At 38.1% G+C, this 25305-nt stretch overlaps 2 protein-coding genes across 2 annotated transcripts; both read right to left on the bottom strand.

Annotated features, from left to right (window-relative positions):
* Window positions 1-193: 193 nt before the first annotated feature.
* secisbp2l (SECIS binding protein 2-like) lies at window positions 194-18573 on the bottom strand. Its single transcript, XM_067495908.1, has 18 exons — window positions 18320-18573; window positions 14993-15201; window positions 13711-14038; window positions 13454-13592; window positions 12711-12934; window positions 11217-11245; window positions 10972-11083; window positions 8453-8560; window positions 8210-8320; window positions 7588-7755; window positions 7250-7391; window positions 6826-6995; window positions 6558-6690; window positions 6291-6453; window positions 5053-5273; window positions 3541-3695; window positions 3142-3361; window positions 194-2626 (listed from the first exon to the last, which is right to left on the bottom strand). Exons 1-18 carry the CDS (start codon window positions 18338-18340, stop codon window positions 2025-2027), a joined length of 3255 nt encoding a protein of 1084 aa, XP_067352009.1. The 5' UTR covers window positions 18341-18573; the 3' UTR covers window positions 194-2024.
* A 207-nt stretch (window positions 18574-18780) lies between these two features.
* On the bottom strand, window positions 18781-24679 carry cops2 (COP9 signalosome subunit 2). Its single transcript, XM_067495907.1, has 13 exons — window positions 24520-24679; window positions 23911-24024; window positions 23736-23813; window positions 23516-23641; window positions 23244-23333; window positions 23067-23144; window positions 22599-22773; window positions 22319-22497; window positions 21988-22040; window positions 20735-20832; window positions 20559-20641; window positions 19726-19784; window positions 18781-19280 (listed from the first exon to the last, which is right to left on the bottom strand). The coding sequence occupies exons 1-13, from the start codon at window positions 24571-24573 to the stop codon at window positions 19136-19138; spliced, it is 1332 nt and encodes a 443-aa protein (XP_067352008.1). The 5' UTR covers window positions 24574-24679; the 3' UTR covers window positions 18781-19135.
* Between the last annotated feature and the right edge of the window lie 626 nt (window positions 24680-25305).

Raw genomic sequence — 25305 nt, 5'->3', positions numbered from 1 at the left:
TGCCATTTATTGTACAAGCCATGTATGGAATGCTCTCATTTTCAAGACCTGGAAACAAAAAACTTCAGACATTTTTGCTACAAAGGCCAACTGAAATCATTAATCAATTGTCTAACTGATCACAGATTCAATTTCTGCTCTGCAAACTGTTTACTTGCTAATCAAAATGGACACAAGACAAGACATCAAATAATTTACTTATAACAACATTTTAATGATGTTAATTATCAGTCCATATAGGTTAAGAGTGATAACATTATGAGAAACAGGCTGTAACAATGTTGCTAGTGATGCACAGTCTGATGGAGACTTAAATATTAATATAAAGACGAGGAACACGCTGGAAAAAGCACTTCATTAAACCGTTTTTTTTTTTTGTTCACATTAGTTACAAGACCTTAACTAGTACTGTATTTACATAGTGCAAAAAGACACTTGCTGTCAATTACATACTTCACACACTTTGATGAAGTCATAGCAACATAAAAGCCTACACACGCAGCGTACCTTTTCCAGACTATTAATACTTTCAAAATCCCCAAGTATGATCTTCAGTACACTGCCATTTCCCATCTCAGGGCTTCACATTGCAAACAGCCCAACACAGTGCAGTTACACACTGCATCACACAGACAAGCTGAAATCTCACTATGATTTACTATGAAATACCATTATTAAAATTGGATTCCAACTGTTAATAAATGGCTTTAAAAAGGATGATTGTATTTTTTTAATACAATGCAAAAAAAAAAAAAAAAAAAAAAAAAAAAACCATCAACATTTCTATTCACATTGGTTTATTAGTATGAACATGACCTGTTTAATTACAGTGGTAATTATGCCCCAGTGAGGGAGCTTCTCAGTGGACTTTAGACTGGCAGTTGTAGCTGAGTCCCAACAAAACCTCTATGGAGCTCATCTAGATCCTAAAAAGTATCATTTAACCTGTATGCAACTATGTTGTTTTTGGGGTTGTTTGTTCTTTTTTTTGGGGTGTGGGGGGTGGGTAATTTGGGCACAGTTAAAAGTTGATATTTCTTACCAGTAAACATGGCCTTGTTAACCTGATTTATTCAACTAATCAGAACACCACCAGAGAGAATGATAGAGGAACACATTTTATGAGTCACAAACAGCATCTGGGAACTCAAGACAATTCCTGTCAGAGGAAGATAACCCCAAACATTTATCACACTAGGCAAGACCAATATGACAAATTATTACATTGTGTAGTAGAACCATCTAGACAAGATTTTACACTCAGAGCTTGTTTTGCTCCCCAGACGTTGGATCATTTGAATCATCTGCATAAAGAACTGAACAGAACACTTATAATTTTAACAGTAAAAATGACTCAAGATTTGTGGGCAGGAGTGTGTTTGGTAGAAAAACTGAACCCCTGACACTAATATTCTGTAAGGAAAGCTAAATATCAACGGAAAAGGAAAAGAAAAAACAAAACAAAATATACACAGTATTTATAAAGATAAAGCTAATGAACACAGCAAATAAATGCAAAACTATGCGTCTGAAAAACCCAGACGCACAAATACTTAGAGCGGTACTGGATATCTCTGAATAAAGAAGAATGGAAGGTAAAGACTGCAACCTTCCTTCTCTGTGAGCTACGTTCAATGTTTTTGGTGCTCATCTCTTCTCCGAGAAATATCCCTGACTCAAAGAGTTCAAATGCAGAGGAGGAAAATAAAAAAAACTACCCTTTGAATTCAAGTGTAGCAGGTTAAGGGGTGAAGACGTGAAAGTGTTGCAGCGAAATATTTTTCTCTCAATCTGTTAGATATAGTTTGGTCTGCAACCCTGTGTATTTCTAAGTTGGTCAGTTTCTCTGCAACGTGTTAATGGGCTGTGTGTGAATGGTAGTCAGTTGGTTGGATACCTGAGATTATGTTTAGTGTCAGGGGTTAGAGATAAAGGAGAAAAGCTGCTGGTTGCTGTGAAGAGGGACATATGAGAGCAACAGACAGTGTGTGTGAGCTTAAGGATGAGCAGGAAGAGATGAGATTTCAAACTGTGACTTTGTTAACTTCAACTTGTTCCTTGACCTCATTTCTTGTCTCTGTGATGCCCGCTGAATCAAGATCCTCTTCCTCATCACTCTGCCCTCCCTCCTCTTCATTGTCTTCCTCTTCATCCTCTTCAGTACTTTCTTGGCTCTTTCCCAGCTGCAGGTTCTCCAGGGTCTTTGACACCCAAGACTCAATGCGGCTGCTGAGGGTGGGCACCTCTACAGAAATAGGTTCAGGAGTGTAGTCCTCCTCCTCTTCTTCCTCCTCCTCAGCCTCTTCCAACATTCCAGGGACCAGGGTGGAAGTGGTGGAGGTGATGGAGGAGTTCAGTGGGCCCCTGCAGCTCCCATCCAATGAGCCCGTCTCTGTGCTCTGTTGAGAAGCCAGCTCCAGCCGGTCATCAACGCGGACCTCATCTCTCTCACCAGTACCCTGTGTCGGAGGCCCTGCCCTGGAATTGGAGCCTGGGGCAGAGTTCAAGGTGGATGTCAGGGTCTCACAGTCTCTCTGGGCTGTTGTGGAAGGTGTAGGGCGAAGTGGCTCAGCCTCCACAGTATCCAGGCCATCTGAAGTCTCCACCATACTCCTCCAGTTGGTCTCTGGAGGAATCAAAGAAATTGTTGTGCTTCATTTTCTTCTAGTAGCGTGGATAAGTTTAATATTTTCTTTAGTATTTCCATTTTTTTCTGTACCTTTCAGAGTAATCAGAGCGGTGATAATATTGTATGTTTTAGTCCATTTATAGCTATGGTTACTAATCACTTTGCAATTTATTAATATATTCAATGATTTGGGGCCCCTTGTCCTTTGTTTAAAATGTTTCTGAGGGGAGCATAGAGACATCTTTTCTACTACAGTACTCATGTCTGGAGGGCCTCAGGTATGGGCTTAACCACCAGGTAGGAAACTGTATGCCTCTATAGTTTACTACAGTAAAAGAGTTGCTTAACATTAATGCATCAATATCAACAGTAACTGGTACTTTTAATCAAGTAAAGGATGTGGCTAAACGTATGTGAAGATTTTCAGTCATCCAGGTGAGGTTATCTAGAAGTTGAGTTATGGTAACCGTTACGAAGATAAAAGGCAGAGAGACTGAAATGAGGGAGCTTACCATACTCTTTTTCATTGACCTCTGAGATTGGCTCAGAGAAGATTGAGCAGAACGAAATAGCAGAAGCAGCAGAGTGGTTACGGGAATGCCCCATGTGATGTGGGACTTTCTTGTCATTTTTCAGAGCCTCCTCAGCCTGCTCCTGCTCCAGGGCTGAAACCATGTCTTTGTATGCCTTCCTAGCCTCTTCTGTCAGAGACACTAAACGGTTGAAGAGACCCTGAAGGAGGTATTTAAACCAGGTTAGGAACATAAGGTGATCCTGTGTTATATTAACATCGGTGTTTATTATATTAAAGAATTATTTCACCCGATGTTAAGTTAGATAATTTACAAGGCTATTTATTGAATAAAAAAAATATTACAGCTGAAGGTTTTTACTGGAGGGTAGCACCTTACCTCAGCTCCAGAATAGTTAAAAATGCCAACAACACTGACTGGTACTAGTTTGTTGACACATCGTCCAAGAGCTTTTCTGCCCAGAGCAAACACAAATGGGATCTCCTGCTCCCGAGCCATGGCGATTACATTGTATAAGGCTTCATCCAGACCACCTGCAACACAGTAAATAAAAAGAAAAAAAAAAAAAATGAGAAAGTGTTTTAAATGTATCAGATTTTCCGACAGAGATGAACAGGAATAACAACAGTGTTATAAAAATGTCCAAGCTGGGCTTAGGAGGTGCAAAAATGTGTACCTACTGTACAAACAAATATAAGTTGCAAAGGTTTTGTTATTCACGTGCTTATTGTTTTTTGTGGACTGGAACAACAACAACAACAAAAAAACGAAAAAAATTCTAATCTAATACAATTCCACACAGAACCCAAAAAAAATGCACTGGACAAAATGATTGGCACCTTTAACATAATATTTGGCAGCCCCCCCCCCCTTTGGAAAGCTCAGTTGGTAAGGCAGCTGTCCACGGACCACAGGGTTAGTGGTTCGATCCCCAGTCCTGGCTATATGTCGAAGGGTCTCTGGGCAAGACACTGAACCCCTAACAGCCCATTCCCATCCCCAGCTGTGCAGTACCGGTCCAAGCCCAGTAGAAATTGGGGAGGGTTCCGTCAAGAAGGGCATCCGGTGTAAAAATGCGGACAATGACCCTGAACTCACGGGTTACGCCTACTGTAACCATGAATGAGTTTCTTACACCTCTCTACTGGACTTTTGGACCACTCTTCTTTTGCAAACTGCTCCAGGTCATTCAGATTTGAAAGATGCCTTCTCCCAACTGCTGTTTTGAAATCTCTCCTCAGGTGTTCTATGGGATTCAGATCTGAACTCATTGCTGGCCATTTCAGAACTCTGCAGCTTTGTTTGTAACCATTTCTGAGTGCTTTTTAAAGTGTATTTCGGGTCATAGTCCTGCTGGAAGACCCATGACCTCGGGTGGAGACGTGGCTTTCTGATACTGGTCACTATGTTGCGCCCTAAAATTCTTAGGTAATCATCAGATTTCATGATACTGTTCACACAGTCAAGGCATCCAGTGCCAGAAGGAGCAATGCAACCCCAAAACATCTTTGGACGTCCACCATGTTTGACTGTAGGGACTATAATCTTTTCTTTGAAGGCCTCATTTCTTTGTCTGTAAACAGTGCCATGATGTCCTTCACCAAAAAGCTCTACTTTTGTCTCCTCTGTCCACAGTATATTCTCCCAGAAGGATTGAGGTTGTCACACAAGGCAAACTCCAGTCTTGATCAAAGTGATCAAAGTACGTACGTGGCTGGACAAGTAAATTAGCTCAGTGTAGCAGCAGATAAAAATGGCAATGCTGTTACATTGTCACTTGGTTTGTTATTCTAAAAATATTTATTATAGATGCTTTAACTCGTTAATCTGTTAAAAGAGAGACAATGCACATTACAATGTAATGAAAGACTATATGGCAAAATTCTTCACCTTTGGCCTGAATCTTCTCACAGTTAGGAGAGATGATGACACACTTAATCTTATGCAACTTCATGTGCTTTGTGACCTCTCTGAGACCCATGACCAAGCGACGCTTGGATTTGGCCTTGGTAGGGTCCTTCTGGTAGACTCGTTCCTGGAAGCGAACCAGTTCCTGTAACAGCAGAGTCACGCTCTCATCGATCTCCTTACTTAGCACTTGGTTACAGTACCTTTAGAAGGAAAAAAGATGAAAGGGCAGAGGAAAAGTAGTGAATGAGTAATGCATGTTCTAAGCATGTTAATGATGTGCACCAACAACATTCAGTTGTACAATTAATGATGCAAAATAGCTTTAGAACTCAAATCAAAAATTAACTAACCGATCAATGCACAGGGAAGAACACTGACATTTGATAATTTAAGTATTTCTTCAAGAACAATGTCAAATATTGCGTGGTTGCACCCTGGTTTGTTCTTTTTTCTCAGTGCAACAATTAAGTGAAATATGCATAGTGTTTTTACATTTACAAAATTTTGAAAATTGTGATAAGCATTTATTTTTACAGTTTTCCAGAAATTCATTCAGAAAATAATGTGTGGTAAATAATTCTTTCTTTAAGCCATTTTTGGTCCTTGTTGTTTCCCTTAGAATGATTCTCATGCAAAGATATCAATTTGTTTCTGGGTACAACTTAAACTTTGTTGCCATCTGAATCAGATAAGATCATTTCTGAAGATTTCTGAATCAGAGAGGATAACATGCATACTTCTAGTAGCTTTGGGGTTTAGGGAAATATCTGTCAGAAACCGACACGGCATGGTCTGAGAAACAAGTGTCCTGATAGTCAAAGCTGAGGGGAGGAGTTTGGCTACAGAGGTCTTTTGGAGGCTTTAAATGCAAAATCTGTTAGACAAGGGTGGGCTTCTCTAACAATAGGCCTACAGCAGAGAAGACAGAGGGACAATGCTCTGTTTGTGATCACTTGCATACAATTTTGCTGAGAAGGGACAATGTGCAAGGCATCTGTGCCACTCTACAATTCTTGATTGTACAGTTCCCCCCTTAAAAACACCCGCTAACTTTGAAGTATGCTTCTCACAGCCAAAGGTCTAACAGTTTTGAGTGGGATAAATATTTGTTTGGCTACTATTTTTCTGTTACCACACCATGCATTTTTAAGAGATTCCAATGCGGTCGATGGTCTGTCCTCTTCAACTTCCTATTTCTCAGTCTATGTGGCACTTACTCTCTGAAACGTCGGCTATGGATCTTGGTGATAGCATTTGAAGCCATTGGACTTCCAATGCCAGAGCTGGCAGGAGAACCCTGGGAAACTGGGGTGATACTATATGGAGAGTTCTGACTGGCCGGAGAAAGGGATGCATCACTGGGCATACTCAGACCATTCTCTAAAGAACAAACAGCAGACCAGAAATAATAATTGGAAACTATAGAAATAATTAAAATGTGTCAATATAACAGTGCTCACAATTTTATAATGACCTGCACTCACCTTCTTGGGAAGCAGGCTCTCGTGAAAGATCATCAGTAAAATGTAAACACTCATCCCCATGCTCCTCCTGACCTGAAGACTCTTGTTCTACACTAGTCTTCCCTTTCTTTCCTTCACGTTCTTTCAAGATAATCTACAAAAACACAAAAACAATACAAAAGGTTATAACATAGGCATTTTTATTGTTCCTTTTATCAATTCAATTTTTTTAGATTGCATCTTCCTTGCTCCTCTGCTAAATAATTGACTTTATTTTTTAAACATAAACCTTTTTTAGGGCTGTTGGCCGTTTGACTTTGGGGATTTCTCTCTCCTTTCCTCGCTTGATACGGGGTGCAGTGGAATCCAGGGTGTTATGTGGGGTTGAGTATGGCTGCTGAGGTCCCTTCAACAGGGACGGCACATTAATTGAGCTGTGGAATGGAGTGGTTGTTCCAACTAAAGAAAAGGACAAAAGAAAACTTTCCTAAGTAAATTCTATGTCGTGATCTGGACAATATATGATGACAAATTCCAAAGAACAATTAAGCTAAATATTCTTAACAATGATAAAACTACAAGCTTGAAAAACTGACTGAAGGTTATTGACCTAATCTCAATATTAATTTAATAAAAAATAATGCAGTGCTACTGTATGACCAGATGTTTTAATTAATCTAATTATTTATGCTACTTGTGGATTTTATAGATACCTGTAAAAGACAGTGGTTTGGTATTTGTGAGCTGCCTGGCCTTCATTGCCTGCTGATGTTTCTCCAAAGCTGCCAGCATGTCTCCCAGATCCAGCTCAACAGAGCTTTTGCTCTTTTTCCCAGCTGCTTTGGTAAACGCCTCCTGCCAGGCAAGGAAAGAAAGGCAGAATGAGGTATTGTCACCGAACTAGCCTAATACACCTGACGATCAAAATGGTAATCACTGAGCAGGCAGCGCTGAGGACCATGACTAATGAAACAAGGCACCAAAGCACATTAACAAGTGATTACAAGTGACCCAACCCTTCTTGACCAGAACACAGAAAACAGGTTTATACCTGTAATTTCTTCTGTTCCATGCTGATTTCAGAGTACTCCTGTGCAGTAGCTAAGGCAGCGGCCAGAGCCTTCTTCCTCTGGCTCTTGGCTCTCTTGGGAACAGAGGTGGTAATGGGGATGGGTGTCTGCACAATGTTGATTGGAGAGTTTTCTGGCAGATTATCCAGCTGTGATAGTTGTGGACACACAAACAGTTTTTGATAAGGTAGTAAAAGATTTGACTAACACAACTACATCACCTTCATCATCAGTATGTGCATTTATTTATTTATTTGCTGGGAATACAGCATACATTACTATTAATTTAAGATTATAAAATGCTGCACTAAAAGTATTGATTTAGAATCAGATTTTAACATGTGAAAGTTTTAGGAAACAAATTTAAAATTAATTACAGTAAAAATATCAAAACAAACACACACTGTATCACTGAAGTACAGTTAATCATATTACAAATTGGATACCGTTTTTTTGAAGATGGGACTGTGTATGTAGATACACATCAAACTTACAAGGAAAAATAGATTTACACCCTATTAGCTCATCAGATGAAATGCCAATTTCTTTTTTCTTTTTTTTTTTTTAAAAAAAAAGGAGCCCTGAGTAACTGATTTCCCTTACCAGGTTTTTGGGTAATTTAGGTTGCGTATGTGTCTGGGCTGAACTAGATTCTGATTTGTTGCTGCGCTGGACACCCCCTCCAGTAGGGAGATCTGGGAACTCATCTTCATCCTGACAAAACAAGTATAAAACATTTTAGCACAACAACAAAATCTACCCAAAGTAAATCTATAACCAGTGTGATGGAAACAGTGCTGTACTGAGTATTTGAGATAAAGAAATTGAAAAGCAACCTCCTCTCACCTCAAAATAGAGGGGCTCTGGAGTGAGCTCCGTTCCAGTGGTCACGGCCGGTGGTAGCCTTTGTTCCAATTGGTTGGACACTCGCCCAGGATAGCCACTGTGGAAATCCTAAAAGGCAGAGATGGACAAAGAACAAAAAACTCAGATGAAGTTCCCCTTAATATTCAATAATACTACCATCCTATGTGTAGTTGTACTCAAACTGTTGGGTGGAACCTGTTAGGAAAAGTGGTGAGCGACCATAACAAAAGCTTGCAAATTAATTTACACAACCAGCACAAGAGGGTCTGCATCACTGCACCCTGTAATATTTTTCTTTCTCATGAAATTTTACACCAACTGTTTAACTCTGTCTTTTAAGTGCAAGGTTTTTTTATTGTCTATACCACTGTCTCTATAACACCATTGATGTATGAGTTTTGTTCTTCCAGTATCCAAAGAAAGCTCTTTTACCACCAATTATAGTGAATTTTTCAAGATATTATTTCATAATTTTGAGTTACGTTTCTGTTAATTACAAGATTTACTCTGTGTGCTTGTAAATACAAGATTTGGATTTTGTGATTAAGACTTCTCCTAAATATGAGAACATTTTAGAACCTGCCTTAAATAAAATCAGGTTTTAAAGGAAGTCAGTATCACAGAAGTTCAGTTTTCAATACTTCCAAAAGGTTAACAGAAATGTCAATAGATAATTTAGCAGACTTTGCTTTATAGTAACATCTTGAGAAGTTAAGTTCCATTTGCAGCATATAGAACAATGCCGTTTAATCGGAAGCAATACTTCCAAGGCTTAGAACGTGCCTCAGAATCACCAGTTTCAAGTTTTTCTATGAATGTCCATTGGCACAAAAAAAAAATGAATCGTTAAAAGCTAATTCAGCATATTTAATGATCCAAAATGTAAACATATAGGCTAAACATTAGGCCAAGTTGAAGCCCACAGCTTATTGTATCTATGGCAACACAACAGTGTGTGTGTGTGTGTGTGTGTGTGTGTGTGTGTGTGTGTGTGTGTGTGTGTGTACACATATGCATGCATCAGCACAAATAATGGAAGTTTCTATTTTCTCCTAGTAGTAGGAGGGCTTCAAGAAGGCCTTAAATGAGACAGGTGTAGGTTTGTTTGCTACAGAAGCTGCCAATAGGGCAGTGAGGGCGTTAGAGCCAAACAGATTAGTATTTGTTGTTCATTAATCAGTTAATCTATTCTAGTAATAACTAAGTGAATTACAGGACATCTAGAAAGTATTCACAGCATTTAAGTTTTTCCACATTGTTATTTTTCAGCCTTATTGCACAATAGATTAAATTCATTATTTTCCTGAATTTAAAAAAGGGTCACATGTACATATAAAAAACATCCCCACAGCGTGATGCTGCCATCACCATGCTTTACTGTAGGATGGTATTGGCCTGGTGGTGAGCAGTGCCTGGTTTCCAGACATGATACTTCGCATTCAGGCCAAAGAGTTCAATCTTTGTTTTATCAGACCAGAGAATTTTGTTTCTAATGGACTGAGAGTCTTTCAGGGGGGCTGTCGTGTGCCTTTTACTGAGCAGTGGTTTCCATCTGGCCACTCTACCATACAGGCCAAATTGGTGGAGCATTGCAGAGATGGTTGTTCTTCTGGAAGGTTCTCCTCTCTCCTCAGAGAAATGTTGGAGCTCTTTCAGAGTGACCATTGGGTTCTTGGTCACCTCCCCGACTAAGGCCCTTCTCTCTCAATCGCTGAGTTTAGCAGGTCGGCCTGCTCTAGGAAGAGTCCTGGTGGTTCCAAACAGCTTCAATTTACTGACGATGGAGGCCACTGTGCTTGCTGGGACCTTCAATGGTGCAGAATTTTTTTCTGGACCCTTACCCAGATCTGTGCCTCAATCCTGTCTCGCAGGTCTACAGACAATTCCTTGGACTTCATGGCTTGGTTTGTGCTCTGACAAGCATTGTTAACTTTGGGAACTTATATGGACAGATGTATGCCTTTCCAAATCATGTCCAATCACCTGAATTTCCCAACAGGTGGACTAAAATCAAGCTGTAGAAACATCTCAAGGATGATCAGCGGAAACAGGATGCACCAGAGCTCAATTTTGAGTGACATTGCAAAGACAATAAAGACTTCTGTTCATGTGATTATTTTGTTTTTTATTTTTAATCAATTTCCAAGATTTCAAACAAACTTTTTTCATGTTGCCATTATGGGGTATCGTTTGTAGAATTTTGAGGGAAATATTGAATTTGATCCATTTTGGTCTAAGGCTGTAACATAAAGTTAAGTTAGGTTAAGTGGGAAAAGTTAGGAGTGTGTGAATACTTTCTGGATGCACAGTATTAGCTTTAGTAGAGCGTCAAAGACAGACATCTGAAGATTGTTGATGGCAAAGTTGAGAAATACATGTTATATATTTCTCCGACACACACAAACAAAGGTTTTATTACAAAACTAAATCTCTTGAGTTGTCTACCTGACAAACAGCTGCCCTTTAGTCTGCATTTGGTCTCATGAATTCTACATTACCTGTGAGATATTTCTCTGTTCAGGATTCTTCCTCTGGTCTGCTCTGTGAAACTGGCCATTCTTTTCCCCCCAGGACTTTGGAGTAGCTTGAGAGGCGACATTTACCCAGGTACTTGCTACAGAAAAAAAAATAACTCAGGTAAATTTTTAACATATTATACATAGTACATATATATTATGGCTATCAAAGCATGGTATGAAGATGTGAGGTAAGGAAAGGTTTTTCTAACACTTCATTAATATACTTGCCTGTCATTACGCCAGCTTCTACTCCCTACGCAATGGGCAATATGGAGAGGATAGAGGAAAAAGAAAAAAAAAAAAACATGATAAAACATCTATGCATGTTGATAATAGAACATGATTTAACACACAAAAAAACAAAAAACAAACACTGTCTGCAGAGGTAAAGCTCCATTATACCTTTCCCCCAATAGTTGCTGTGGTACATGAGTAGAGTCTGAAATGTTTTATTATGTACTAGTTGTACATCTATGATGTCTATCACTATACCTTTTTTTTTTTATTTTATTTTTTTTTTTTTTGTCCGCATGTTGATTTGGCACAGTTTTTACGCCGGATGCCCTTCCTGACGCAACCCTCCCCAATTTCTACCGGGCTTGGACCGGCACTGCACAGCTGGGGAGGGGAATGGGCTGTTAGGGGTTCAGTGTCTTGCCCAGAGAGATTTCGCCCTATAATGTAATAATTTTCTACCTGTAGCTCACACACAAACATAGGTTATGTATTAGGCTTCAATAACAAAACAAATGTACTAGTTCTGCAAAAAAAAAAAAAAAAAAGGTATCTAATATATATTATAAAAAAATAAATCATCTGGTTAAATACCTTTAATTGCCAGGCTGTACACAGGTCCACTAAATATCAGAATCAAACAATTCTTGACCTATGTTTCTAAAAACAGTAATAGCCTACTTCATCGATTTAAATGTTTTTTTTTCCAGCTATAACTCAAGCTTGGCATTAGCCAAGTGCAATCTAGCAGGCTTAGTTAAAGATAAATATCAAGACTTTCGATGAAATGAAAACACATTTTCTGAAGTCTGAATCCTTCACCCCTATATTAACTGTTCATTCACCTCGGTACATGCAAAATCTAAAACATTCTCACTTCTTCTATAACAAAATTCCTCTCATATTTCTTCCTGTACAATGTCAACTATTTGTGATGACTCACCTCAGGGGAGGTTATTTAAAAGCAACCAATTAAATGTTGTTTGAGGACAACTTGCTAATAGTCCATAATTCATTTAATTCTGCACCTCATTCAATAGAAGTATCACCTTTCAGATAGTTTGAAACCTAAAACCTGAGAAATTATAACCTTGTAAAAGTAGGACTCATGGCGGAGCTGCTGTCAAACTTAGTAATTTCACTCTTTTTTTTTTTTAATATCCCTCTCCTAATCCAGGGTCGATATGAAAAGTCTTACAACTTCATCACTACACTATTTGTTAAGACACACCATCTTATTTAAAAAAATAAATAAATTAAAAAAAAAATATATCACATTTTAAGAATTAAAATCAAATCCTTCAAAAAGTGTCACAATAGTGAATCTGTCTCATTCACTGTAACAATGCTCAAATTACTACTTCTTAATGTTATGTGCATATATTGCTTATATGCTTATATTCACTGAGTTTCCCATTATTGAATTAAAACAAATTCCTCATAAGCCTGTCGGGTCTAGAGCTGATGTTAACTAGCTAATATACCGTAGGTACTGCTATGTTTTCTGCTGTTCCTTGTGTTGCCCCAGTTGCCTGGTTGTGTTTGGGGCTACAATAGCCGCTGTCACTGTCGATATCTGCCTCACTGGCACCCTGCTCATTGTAACTTTCAGCTGGATGGGATGCCCGTCTTCTCTTTGTTCGGTTCTTCCACAGCAGGGGACTTGCCCGCTCAGCAGCACATCTCCCTGACACCTCAGCTGGGGAATCTGAAGACATGATACCAGAAAACTTCAACTTCTTACATAGTGTTACAAAGTGGAATCCAACTGCTACTATTAGCATGAGACTTCATGAATAAAAATGTGGCCAACCTTACTTGGAGTGACAATATATACAGGCTCTATTGCTATCAAGAACATTAATTGTGACATCATGAGCTACAAACATGTTAAACCTTTCCAACTGGAACCTCTGCATTCCAGTTCTTTCAGAAGTTATGCTCAAACATCATCATCATCATCAACATCAACCTGTAAGACCAGACACCACTCTTACTTCCATTGTGTCCCACTTCCTCATTGACAGGAAAGAATTTTGTTAACAGGCAATGCAGCTAAATTTAACAAACCCTGAAATGTTTTGAGTCTGAGCTTCCTGTCAGTCACAAGGTTAAAGAACATCTCTGACGTTGCTCATGAGCCTAACTAGAAATGTCAGTGAAACTGTATAAACACTGCATGGCAGAAACTTAATATCTTTAGTTTTTTTGTTTGTTTGTTTCTTACCAGTCTGCTGTGCTGCATCAACCAGCAAAACTGTTTTGGTCCTACCATCAGGTCCCAAGGTACACACTTCCTTTTGCACAGCTACATTTCTGGTTGGAGGCCGACGACCCCTTGGAGTCTGACACACCCCCAACTGTTGCTGTAGAAAAAAAGAAAAAAGGGACTGAATAAACTGACAAGGAAGGATCTGTTTTAGTAATACTGTGTTATGTGACATTAATGGGAATATCAAGGCTAAGGCTTTTGACCTCCTGTACCTTTGGGAGAACATTTGGTCGGACCATACCCCTCCCCCTTTGTGTGGCTATCCCATATGCTGGGCCCAAAGGTAGTGGTCTTTCACCAACATCTGCTGAAACAGGGTTGACAACTCCAGCTTGCACAGGACCAGCATATGTGCCAGGAAAGGGCTGGTAGAAGCCCATCACAGGTGGGCATGGAGCAGGCATAATCTGGTAGTAAGTATAGTCATTGGAGACAGGAGGCTGCGGGGAAGACAAGATTGGGTAGGCCAGGTATGGACCACCAGGGGTAGGGTTAGGCTGCTGCCAGCGCAGCTCCCCTCCATTATACATAGGATGTTGCCTGTAAAGCATCAGAGTGGAAATAGATAAATTAACTTTAATTAACTAATGATTCTATTATTTGTACATAAAAGAACCAAGAATGAGCTCCACATACAATCAAATACAAAATACATACAAAATACGACATGACAGTCTACAAAATGATACATGAAACCTTAAAAGAAGGGCTGTGCCTCTATGTGATAAACAAATGTAGGTCAATGTAGGTTAACTTCAAGCTACGAGTGCACTGTGCACAATTATAGGGAATCGAAGCCAGAAGGACACAGGACTGTGTCAATTTTGTTGCACAAAAACAAATAAAAAAAAAAAACTTTCCTGACAATTCATTAAAGATTAAAAAGGTAATATCTGTTCATATATGTGATTCTGCAGTAATTTGCATGATGGTTGGTTTGTTAGGGGGTATGTTCATTGTATGCAGAAACACTGATAAGGATCCAGCTGACATTTTCACAGCGAACCTACTATAGCGGGCATTTCCTGGCATTCAAATACTTGGGAAGGAAAGCAAATAACGGAAGTGTGCAGAATACAGAAGATCACTCTGGACAAAGAAAAAGCCACTGAAAACAGATTGTGGTTTCATGTATACTCTGCAACTCTAGGGAGGTTTCCATTCATAAATAGACAGAGCAGTGTAATGGCTCTTATAATCTTAATATACTGTTTAAAGGATCCGGTCATGGTCTCTTTATTTCAAACAGTAGGGACACATCATTTGGGATTTTCTGACATTAGGGAATTCAAGATTGCTGTTAAGAATTAAAAAAATGTAGATATCAAACTTCCCATGATAGCAAGGAGAACGGCAATATTTCTGCAAAAGTTGACAGCATTGTCAAAATCCATGATTATCAAAACTGCTATCATTATTCAGAGTTAAATAGTGTTAGTGTGGCTTCCTCTAGTTTCACTATTAAGACCCCGACCCCCCACTGTGAGAATGTACCTGTTGGGTTGGTTCTCCTGGACAAAAGGGTAGCAGGTGATGAGGTAGCTGGGTATGGGAGTAGTTTCCACTCCTCCATTGCCTGCCCCTATACCTCCACCCCCTCCTCCACTGCCCACCTCTCCAGGAAGACTCATGCTGACTTGGGATCCTTCAAGAGCTTTCTTCTGTGGGATGAATGGTTCCACTTCAGCTGAAAGCTTCACATCCTGCAGAGAGTAATGATGCATCATTACTGCCACATTGAGGTATGGCAGGCAATTTAGGAAAAGGAAATTTTAACACTTATTTTACTGCTGTTTTTAACCATCTAACGCATTAAATAGGATAGCTGTAGAAGTAGAAACAATTCACGTTAACATATTCATGAAGACCCACCTACTTTATTTCATTTAAGACAATATTACATTGTTTTTAAGCCATCTTTCTAGAGTGTAAGATTTCTAGGACTAATAACTCTCCAACATTAACTCTCAAAACACTAAACACGAAGTTATTGGGAACTGATTATCTGACAGAGAAAGCAACATTCACAGTAAGCCAGCAGAATCAAACTCAATAAATTTTTTAATGATAACAAGGCAGTGCATTCCCTTATACAGTTTCAGTTGGTTTACAGTCTTGAGTGTTTACACACATCAATAAAAATGCATTAGGCCTTAAAACTAGAAAAGAAAATATCTTAAGTTCAAAAATTACATAAGAGTGACCCAAGAATTTAGACAAAGTATATTTCTAAACTCTGAACAAAAAGACTGAACAACAAAACTGAGCTAAGACAGATTGTTACATGCGTCATTTGGTTTGTATTTATATGCAACTCACCCTTTCTAAAATCCTTACTGAACAATGCTGATGCATATCTACATTATCTGTCTCTCATGAAGGCTTTTTAATTAAACATTCAGGGAAAGATTAAATTCCATAAACATTTTTTTAAGAGAATGATCAGTAACTAGAAGAAAAACAAATATTTAAAACATGCATACCCACATTATTGGAAGCGCTACTTCAAAGTTCAGGTCACATAAATTAAAAAGTACTAAAAAAAACAAACTACAACAAACTAAAAGTTTACAGTTGCCAAAAATGAATCAGGTTATGTTCATTAATTTGATCGCACCCTAGAAAACATCTTTTTCATGAGATATTTGTGTTGTTGGCAGGGTATGGGGTGGTGATTTGCAGCCTGTGTGTCTGTTGTAGATCATTTGGCTCTTATGAAAAGCAATTGAACTATGCATTTGTTTGTTTGTGTTTCAACTTTGTATAACTGGCATATAGGAGAGGGGGGGGGGCAAAACAAATATAATCACACCCAAGCCACTGGCTTGACTGAAACCAGGGCTTTTCACTTACAGCAAGCATGTAAAGAAATTCACTTTAAGCTCTGAGCCTTCGACTATGTATAATATTGAAACCCAATTTTACATTGTACATATAATCCACCAGATCACAAAAAGTCTATTATGGCATTTTTAAAAGCTGAAAAACTACAGAATAAACTATATTTTCAAAGTTTACAGTAACTTTGCATGTGAGAAAAATTGTTGCTTCTATTGCATTTCTTTACGGAAGCATCTTTCACACAGCTGGACACTCCTCATTTGAAATCCCGGTGGCATCTTGCCAAGAGATCCTACTAAAGTGGTATGCAATTCTACAAAAGGATATGGAGAGGTGACAGGGTTCAGAGTACAAAGATGCTCCCTCACGTCTCTGAAACAGTGGTCGGGATGCATGAATAGAGTATCAGTGCAGTCAGTGGATTTCACACAGACCACTATTGTTTCCCCTATTGCAACTGTCTGTGGGTGGTTATCTCACTTCTCCTTTGGTAATCTATAGATCCCGTCCAATCTCAACAGAAAATGTTCTGACAACTAAGAATGGAAGACCGAACTATAACTATAAATTCTGTACATTTTTTTAAATATCAAAACACCCACAGAATAATAGCAACCTTTATGCCAGACTGTTTAGGTTGTTAGGGTTTAAGGTATCATTTGAACCTGTATGGTTGATAAGGTGTTGGTATAGGATTAGGTTTGAGAAGCTAAAGTAGGGACAGTGCTACATGATAAGCTAATTACACAACAAGCTAGAGCATGGACGGTCTCGTGTGCATGGCTGTTGAACAGTAAATTCTGAACACTGGTTGAGAAATGCAAAGAAAGTTGAGGAAGACTGAGCTCGTCAGAGATTCCATGTCTCATTTTTACTCAGCCATGTGTCTTTGCATATGTCAATGTGAGAAGAGAAAGAGAGAATTGTGAAAAAGAGAATTGTGAAAAACGCAAAGAGGTCACATCCAGATGTGAATCTGCTGGAAATGACAGAACTCAGAGTGATCAGACTGTAGGCTCCTGATCTCATAGGCCTCTCCATTTGTGCAAGCATTTATCCTTATCCCACTTGCTTTCATACACAACCAGCCATGGTGGGGTATGTAGGAAGTAAAGCATATGCCTTAAAGCTTATAAGAGATTCCAAATGAATGTAGAGAGATTGGATCAGTTTCACGACATCATTTACACATTTTTCAGATCAGGAAATATGGCACATTTGACCTGGAGACACCATTGTTAAATGGCAATCAGAGGCAATAGCAATTCGCACTGGCCACCAAACTAAACTTTCTGCATTGTCAACACTGTCAGAGGAATGTCATACATGCAGAAGAACCTGACATTCCTCTATCTAGAAAAACTCCCCACCTGGCCTCTCCGAATCGTGACCAAAGATTTTTAGTTAGAAAAAACACTGCTAGCTTGCATCTATCGCCCAGCTGTCGCTCTGATTAAAATGACCAGCGCCGTCAGATGACAGCTGAGATGTTTAGCTTTGGTTAGCTAGCCAAGCTACAAATTAACGCCGTCTTTATGATTTTAACGTATATTACAAAGGTAAAATGGTAATAATTATAAAAGGTTAAGTCATTTTGTACACTGTAAAAAAGCATGGGGACACACAACATTAAGTAAAACGTATTATCTGCTGTTTTTAATAAATTAGCTACGTGCCCGTTAGCTATTTAAACGTTAGCTAGCATCCAAGCCATATACCCAAAACTTTGTTTTGGCGATTTGACATGATAAACCAAAACATACTGTCCGGAAGTGTGGAAAATGACTTATATTGCCAACGTAAGTCTAATTAGAGCATAGATGGTATTAATAAAAACAAAGCAATAGTAGCGGCATTTTAGACTGATATTAACAACATCGGGCCTCGACTACCCAAACATAACGTTATGCCCCCTTTTCCAAAGAATGAACCATTAGCAAGAGCATGAACAAAACCAAATCATATTAAAACAAATCGTACCTTATTGACACTAGCGTCCATGTCAGTCCCCAACAACAAGACAGACCGTCATTGACCACAATGTGGACGTCAGGATGTGACCTTCTTTAACTTCATTGTAAATACTTATCACAGAAAGCTTGTTGGTGACTCACACCCAATTTCCACTAACTAGAACCCAGCACTACTGTTGCTAGACGCTACTGCGTCAACTAGCGCCACTCTCCACAGATTAGCCTTTATCTGTGACTTCGATGCTGTCAGTATGGAAATGGGAGTCACCTGGAACGGAAGCCCCTGAAGCCCAGAAAGCTTTTACTGGCTAGGAAATGCACTACGTCATGCGTGTACAGAATTAACTGCAGACGGTAACACAGATCTTATATCTTAAATGCAACAGTTGAAAAAAATAATTTAGTCATATTCAGTTACATTAAGTCTGTCACCCAGTTGGCTAATCAGAGGCACATAACTCCTTTAAATGCTGAGACTTATCTGTTTATTATCAACAGGCAACAGTATACATTAAAATACTGTGTACACGTTTTCAAACATATTTGGACTTTTTTAAACCACTGAAGCGTTTTTGCACATGGAAGGATCTGCCAATCAAGAACATGAAAAACAAAAATAAGGGTCGGTGAGTTCCTCTCATTATGACAAAACACACTTTGATCATGTTCTTGTGGTTCTTGGTGTCCCTTTAAAACTGGTGGATTTCTCATAACCCATGCTGTGTATCTTGTCTCAGAGGATTTACTTGAAGAAGCATAGTAGCATACTTTATGGATGTATTCAAACATGCCATTTTTCTTGTCTCTTTGATTTTACATGCCATCATGTGAGCTTGCTAACAATGGCTTGATTCAGAGAGTTCAGCTGATTTGTCCATTTGTCTAAAGCTGTGTAGCGAGCCCCTCCTCTCTTTTGGTAGTCCAGTTCTAATAGCTGGTTAACTTGGTCAATTCGGCCGTGGATAGTGCTGAAAGAAAAAAAAAAAAAGGTAATTCCATAAATATAGTCAAGCTTATAGTTAAGCTTTGAAAGTGTTGCTAGACTCTACCCAAGACAATATATTTAATTGTTCAGGGATAATGTAATAAAAACAACTAATGAAAATACCATAATCTGTTGACAATGCTTGCGGCTTTGAGTTTTAAAATTACAAACACTTAATATTTTTTAAGTGGAGTTGTATTAATTAGAAAATGACCACTGAATATGAGACCATGATGGCAACAGTAAATAAACTATTTGACAATCTATTAGGTAAAGGATAAAACAGAAACGGTAGATTCAGACTTCCTGACCCACTTTTAGAGCCAAAGGATAGTAAACTATGAGGAACCAGAACTGGATACAGGAAGAGAGAGCTATTTTTTTAATTCCATCATCTCAGCGGGTATGCGCCTGGAAAAGAAACTTACTTATCCAAGATGCACTGCACCAGCAAACTTTCCACATCACACACATCAATGTTCAGCTCCTAAAACACGAAAAAGATAAAATTAACTCTCCCACCTGTCAAGTATTCTGATCAGGCACATTAGTGGTTTTAATACATGTTTCTTAGAAAATCAATCCTTTAGTATGAATAAAAACAAAGTGGTTAAAATCAGCTCCACCTTTACCAACCATAACATTTAAACCCTTATTAACTCATTACAGTACATGCTTTTCATAACTACCATAACCAGCATTTTTTGCACAGAATTCAAGTGTGTGTTGACAAAAAACCACCTGGGAAAAGAGTCTACCATACAAGTATGTAAACTAATATGCATGTTTTTTCTTGTCATTTACTGAAAAAAGAAATGCCATGGCAATAAATAGTGTGCTTTAAAATAACACAAAACCACAAACAGATGTAGATAAGATATGTTTTCATCCGGTGATCTCATCTACTTTTTTAAAGTATATTTTGTGTTGCTTTTCTATATTTGGCTTACATCATGTATGATTAATAACAGACAGTATATTTTATTCATTTGTATTATATGCTAATTAACTCATGTCAACAAAGCCCTTAAGGTATCTGCCTTTACCACTGAACTGCTAACCCCACTAAACCAGTACAATAAGATTTTACTTTTTCCCTTGACATGTATGATTAATTTTTTACAATATCATTTTAAACAAACCATTTAATTTACCAATTTAAAGTCACAAGAGCACCAGTGCAAGTTACAATCTAAAGATTAAGGAGGAAAAACAATTGATAAAGTCACAGTACAGGACATTTTTGATCACATTGACTTACCTTAGAAATGAAAGGGATATGTATTCTTGTGTATGGCTTGATGAGTTTTATAAGTACTTGAGTTCTAATGTTTCGCAGGAGCTCTGCAACACATCACATGATCAGCTACATTTGAAAAAAATGTTTTTTCAACACATTTATAATGCATGTGGACTGAAATCACGTTCACCCCTCACCCTCTATGTGCTCTCTAATGAAGGGGTCATCCATTATGTTACTGTGATTTGTTTTCAAGATTTTCTCAAATTCGGTGATGTCATTGTTCTGGTAGGCGCTGGAAAAAAAAAACAACGTGTTGTTATATTATATACATTGTATCTCTGTGATTCATACAATAACTCTCATGCTGATAGCTGTCAGACACACTCCAAAATATTACATTTTTATGTAAACACTATTCTTACAAATGGTTTTGGCTGTGCATGCTTAGTTTCTTGTTTATACCATAAAAATGTAAATATATGGATTGAACCTGAGCAACTGAGACCCTGCCTGTTATTTATGTAAACATGAGTTAAGGGAAGCAGAAGACCTTTATAAGTTTGGGGAAGACAATAGTCATGAACCATAGTTTGTACAAATACTGTTACAGTAATCTTGTCAGGCCACTGTTTTAGAAACTGGTTTAAATTATGATTATTAATCTTGTTGAAGTATCATTTTGCACAAAGTTGAAATTATATAAAATATTGAAAGCTGAGAACAATAACTAGCATGTAACTAGAACATAATTAATTAATACTAAAATAAAGATTTAACACCGCCTGGGCCAAAGAGAAAACCATGCCAGAAGAGGTGGTTCAATTGTTTTGGCCACCCTACTTAAAATGAAACTTTTGGTTACCTTATTTAAGATGAATGATGCAAAACATTAGAACCACCTCTTCTTATAATGCACTCCAGTATGACTCCATTACCCACTTTGACCTCAAAAATAAACATAGTAAAACGTAGAATTATCACCGTCCTACCTAAAAGTTTCAACTTAAAACTGAGAAATTAACCTCTTAAAAGTAGAATTCATGGCAGAGCCACTTTATTGGATTGCACTGAATTGCACAGGTGGTCATAATGTTACGGCTGATCGATGGAAATATGTAAAGCCAAAGACAACATTTTCTTTAACAAAGACACACAGTAAAAGTACAATCAAAGCACCACGTCCAGTGTGCTCAATCATAAAACAAGTCCAAAGTTCAATCATATTAACCAAGCCAAGTGAGGTTGTCTCACTATCATTTCTTATTCATTTGTGCTCTTAAAGCTTCTGAAAACTTTTAGTAAATCTGTGAATGCGATGGTAACATAGATCTCAAAGTAAAGCATGACAGTAAAATTCTATACCTGAAAGAATTAGTGGCCAGTACTAGAGTACCAAAACTTGTGATGTAAACAAACTTTCCCTCAAAATACTTGAAAATATGCTTACCTTACTAAATTTGTCATTGCTAGGATCTCAGGGTCATTTTTGTATGGTTTAGCCTGTGAAAAATTAAATTTGAAAAGTTGTGTGTGACAGTTAAATAAAATGACTAAACATCCACTGATTAAGCACAACTTTTCCAAAAAATACATTCAACAAATTTGATTAAATTTTTTCAAATCAGTAATATAACAGTAACATCATAATCATGACACCATCAATAATGGCATAATCTGTCCTGGGAAAGCAATGTCTTGTTCTCTCCTGGTTCATATTATTACAAATAGTATCCACCAATAAGCAAATCTTGAAGTTACACAAAAAACTGCTTTCATACCTCTTGAGAGTCAAAAGGGTTTATTCCTGATTTCATCAGCATGTTGGCTAGGACAAGGTACTTCAGGCATGTTGTCCTTCTTGGGCTTCCAGACTCATCATAGTTTTTAAATGCCTCAAAGAAGTCTGTGTGAGCTTTCTCAAACTCTCCTTCTCTCAGATGCATCTTCCCACCACACTCTGTTCAGGAGCAAATGAGCAGGGTCATTCAGCAAACAGCTATGACAGTACATGGTCTGACAGTCACATTTAGCACTAAGCTGAGGTGTACACTTTCATACCTCTGATAACTCCCATTATGAGGGGGTGAGGAATAGCAGATTTAATATGAAGTGACTGCTCATACAGGGCTTTTAATTTCTTGTTGTTTTTTTGTGCTGTGTACATCTGAATTTCCAGAGCGTAGATCTCCAACAGCTGGGTGCCTTTCTTTAGGTCATCCTCACCATCATCTGTCTGAGGTATAAAAAGAGAACCACCTATTACATTCTTATTAAGATATAATGCACCATGTGAATATAGTAATTAAATATACACGCTTCTGTTCTGTTTAATTAAAGTGATTTCTATGGGTTTGCAAAAGAGCTGTTTTGACTCAAGACATGTGTTTTGTATTCTGATATTCGCAAACGTAGAAACTATGCACCTAGAATGTATTTCTTGAGATCTACAAGAAAAGCCAATTTTGCATAAAACAAAGGAGACCGATAGGTCATTAGTAAGAAATCATTCAAATTGGACCTAATTACCTGACATGACTGGTGAAGTTGCCTAAGGATCTTCTGCAGTTTTCCATACTCTTCTCTTTCCAAGTACAGCTTTCCCAACTGCAAGGGAGAAACAAAAAATAAAGTACTTCTGAATATTTGATTTACTACCAAATGATTATATCAAACTAACTGGAAGCAGTAGAAACCTTAGTATACCTTTGTGTTAGTTTTAAACCAGAGTCTGTCATTTTTTGCATCTTTTAAAGCCTCCAACGTGGTTTCGTAGAACTCCTGTAGCAAGTCCATCTATCAACAGATGGAAAAAGTGTTTAAAACAGAATTCTAATACATAGTACTGCAGCAGTCCAAATTTTAGGACACAAAATATACAACTTAGACACATATATATATATATATATATATACACATACATACATACACACACACACACACACACACACTACAACTCTCATAGCATATATTCATACCTGTTTGGAGGTAGATATATAGTCCAGAATTGAGTTGATTGACTTCTCTGAGTAATTCCTGGTGACAGCACTTCTGATGTATGTAAGAAGCTGCTTGTACCTGTTCATCATCTCTGGAAAGTTGGTCTACATGGGTGATACACATAGTAAATTAAACCACAAGAATGCATTTCATATGGGATAGGTTTAAACAAATTACCGTGCATATTAAATAGCATACCAGCTTGAAATTGATCTTGATCATCTGTTTCAGTGCTTTGAATCCCCATTCTCCTTTCTCTCCTTCTAGTTCCAGTACCTATTACACACATGCACTGGCATATCAATTCTGCACATTTATATAACTGAAATACAGTTGCAGAAAACAAGTTATGTTTTATAGAGCACCACTCCACCTTCTGGAAACTGCTGAGTGCTGCTTTAGGATCGTCCTCCTTCAAGGCTTTGGAGTTGTAGTACTGGTTCTCCAGGTCCACATTTGGCTCTGAATTACTGTCTTCTGAGTATTCCTGGGTATACAAGTGTGTCAGAGTTCAAATCACAAAATTCAGTTCACGGGCAGAACTCACACATATTCTAACAAAACCTATTTGTTATTTTTGCTAGCTGAACATATTACATTGTATCCTTATGTTATTCCTAGGATACGAGGTATAGCCTAGCAGCTAGCCAGCATCAACGTTAACTAACGTTAATACGTGGCTTCTTAAATAAACGTCTGACTTGGTTTTCCAGTCTGCAACTTAAATCCATTGACAATTAAATATATGTATCACATGATAACCACTCGACCTACTTAAAGTTTGTTAATATTAACCAGCCGCACAGAAGCCAAGTCCATGTATCCCTAGCTAACTAGGAAGCTAACATAGCCATCCGCCGTCAGCTTGACTTTAGCCAAGAAGCTAACTACATGGCTACCGTTAGCTAGCCCCCACTGTTAGCACCCAGCGGACAAACGGTTGAAGTTCAAAAGCGAAGGAAGTTGGTTCAGATGCAAATACCAGATCGTAATCTTCTTCATCATCGCACATAAAATCGTCTTCCATGTCGGACATCTTGATGATATTTCTTGTTCTTATTCAGAAAGACACAGTAGCCCCGGCCTGTGCTGTGTTTTGCAGCGCCGAAGTGGTGTATCAGGGCGGAAAGAAGCAGGAACCAGTTAGGGTCTGTAGATGGCGCTATTGGAGCGTCTCCGGTACCTGAATAACTAACGCTACATGGTAAGGATGTTATATCAGCGGCGGGCCCTCGTTGTTGTAGTGGGAAAAATACTTTTACCCCACTGCATCTGTTTGTAGCATAAAATATTATTATTGCGGATAAAACTTTACCAGTTCAATGTACCAGAATCAATCTCAATCGGCTACATCAAAATCATTTTCCACATCAGTTATATAGCCTTTCTTTGTGTAATATGAACTATACTATAATGCTGTAAAGTATTAATTTAGTAACGTTTGAGAAAATGTTTGATGAATTGTAAATTAAGGACTGTGACAGTGGTAGAAAGATTAATTAGATCTTTTACTTAAGTAAAATTAATAGCACAGTGTACAATTGGCTAACTCTGTTACAAGATTTAAAAAATAGAATACTTTTTAGTAGTAGAATCAAGTAGAATATAAGCATACGTTTTTTGATGAAAATATATCTAAAATTCCAAAAGTAAAACAGCCTACATGTCATGCATTCATCCATTCACAAAACTGCTTCGCCTGCTTTATAAATTGTGGGGATACTAGAGCCTATCGCATCTGGGCAAGAAGCAGGGTACACTCTGGACA

The sequence above is a fragment of the Channa argus genome, chromosome 2 (genome assembly GCF_033026475.1).
Source record: "Channa argus isolate prfri chromosome 2, Channa argus male v1.0, whole genome shotgun sequence".
NCBI classification, from domain to species: domain Eukaryota; kingdom Metazoa; phylum Chordata; class Actinopteri; order Anabantiformes; family Channidae; genus Channa; species Channa argus.
This window is presented reverse-complemented; position numbering and strand designations above follow the sequence as displayed.

Excerpts from the sequence above, each read along its gene's own strand:
- secisbp2l (XM_067495908.1), bottom strand. The coding sequence starts at position 18,340 with ATGGACGCTAGTGTCAATAAG. Across the intron at positions 6,691-6,825 it reads GGCCAACAGCCCTAAAAAAG|ATTATCTTGAAAGAACGTGA; the intron begins GTTTATGTTTAA and ends GTGTTTTTGTAG. Across the intron at positions 2,627-3,141 it reads GGTCAATGAAAAAGAGTATG|AGACCAACTGGAGGAGTATG; the intron begins GTAAGCTCCCTC and ends TGATTCCTCCAG.
- cops2 (XM_067495907.1), bottom strand. The coding sequence starts at position 24,573 with ATGTCCGACATGGAAGACGATTTTATGTGCGATGATGAAGAAGATTAC. Across the intron at positions 22,774-23,066 it reads AACTTCACCAGTCATGTCAG|ACAGATGATGGTGAGGATGA; the intron begins GTAATTAGGTCC and ends TTTATACCTCAG. Across the intron at positions 20,642-20,734 it reads CATTAGAGAGCACATAGAGG|AGCTCCTGCGAAACATTAGA; the intron begins GTGAGGGGTGAA and ends GATGTGTTGCAG.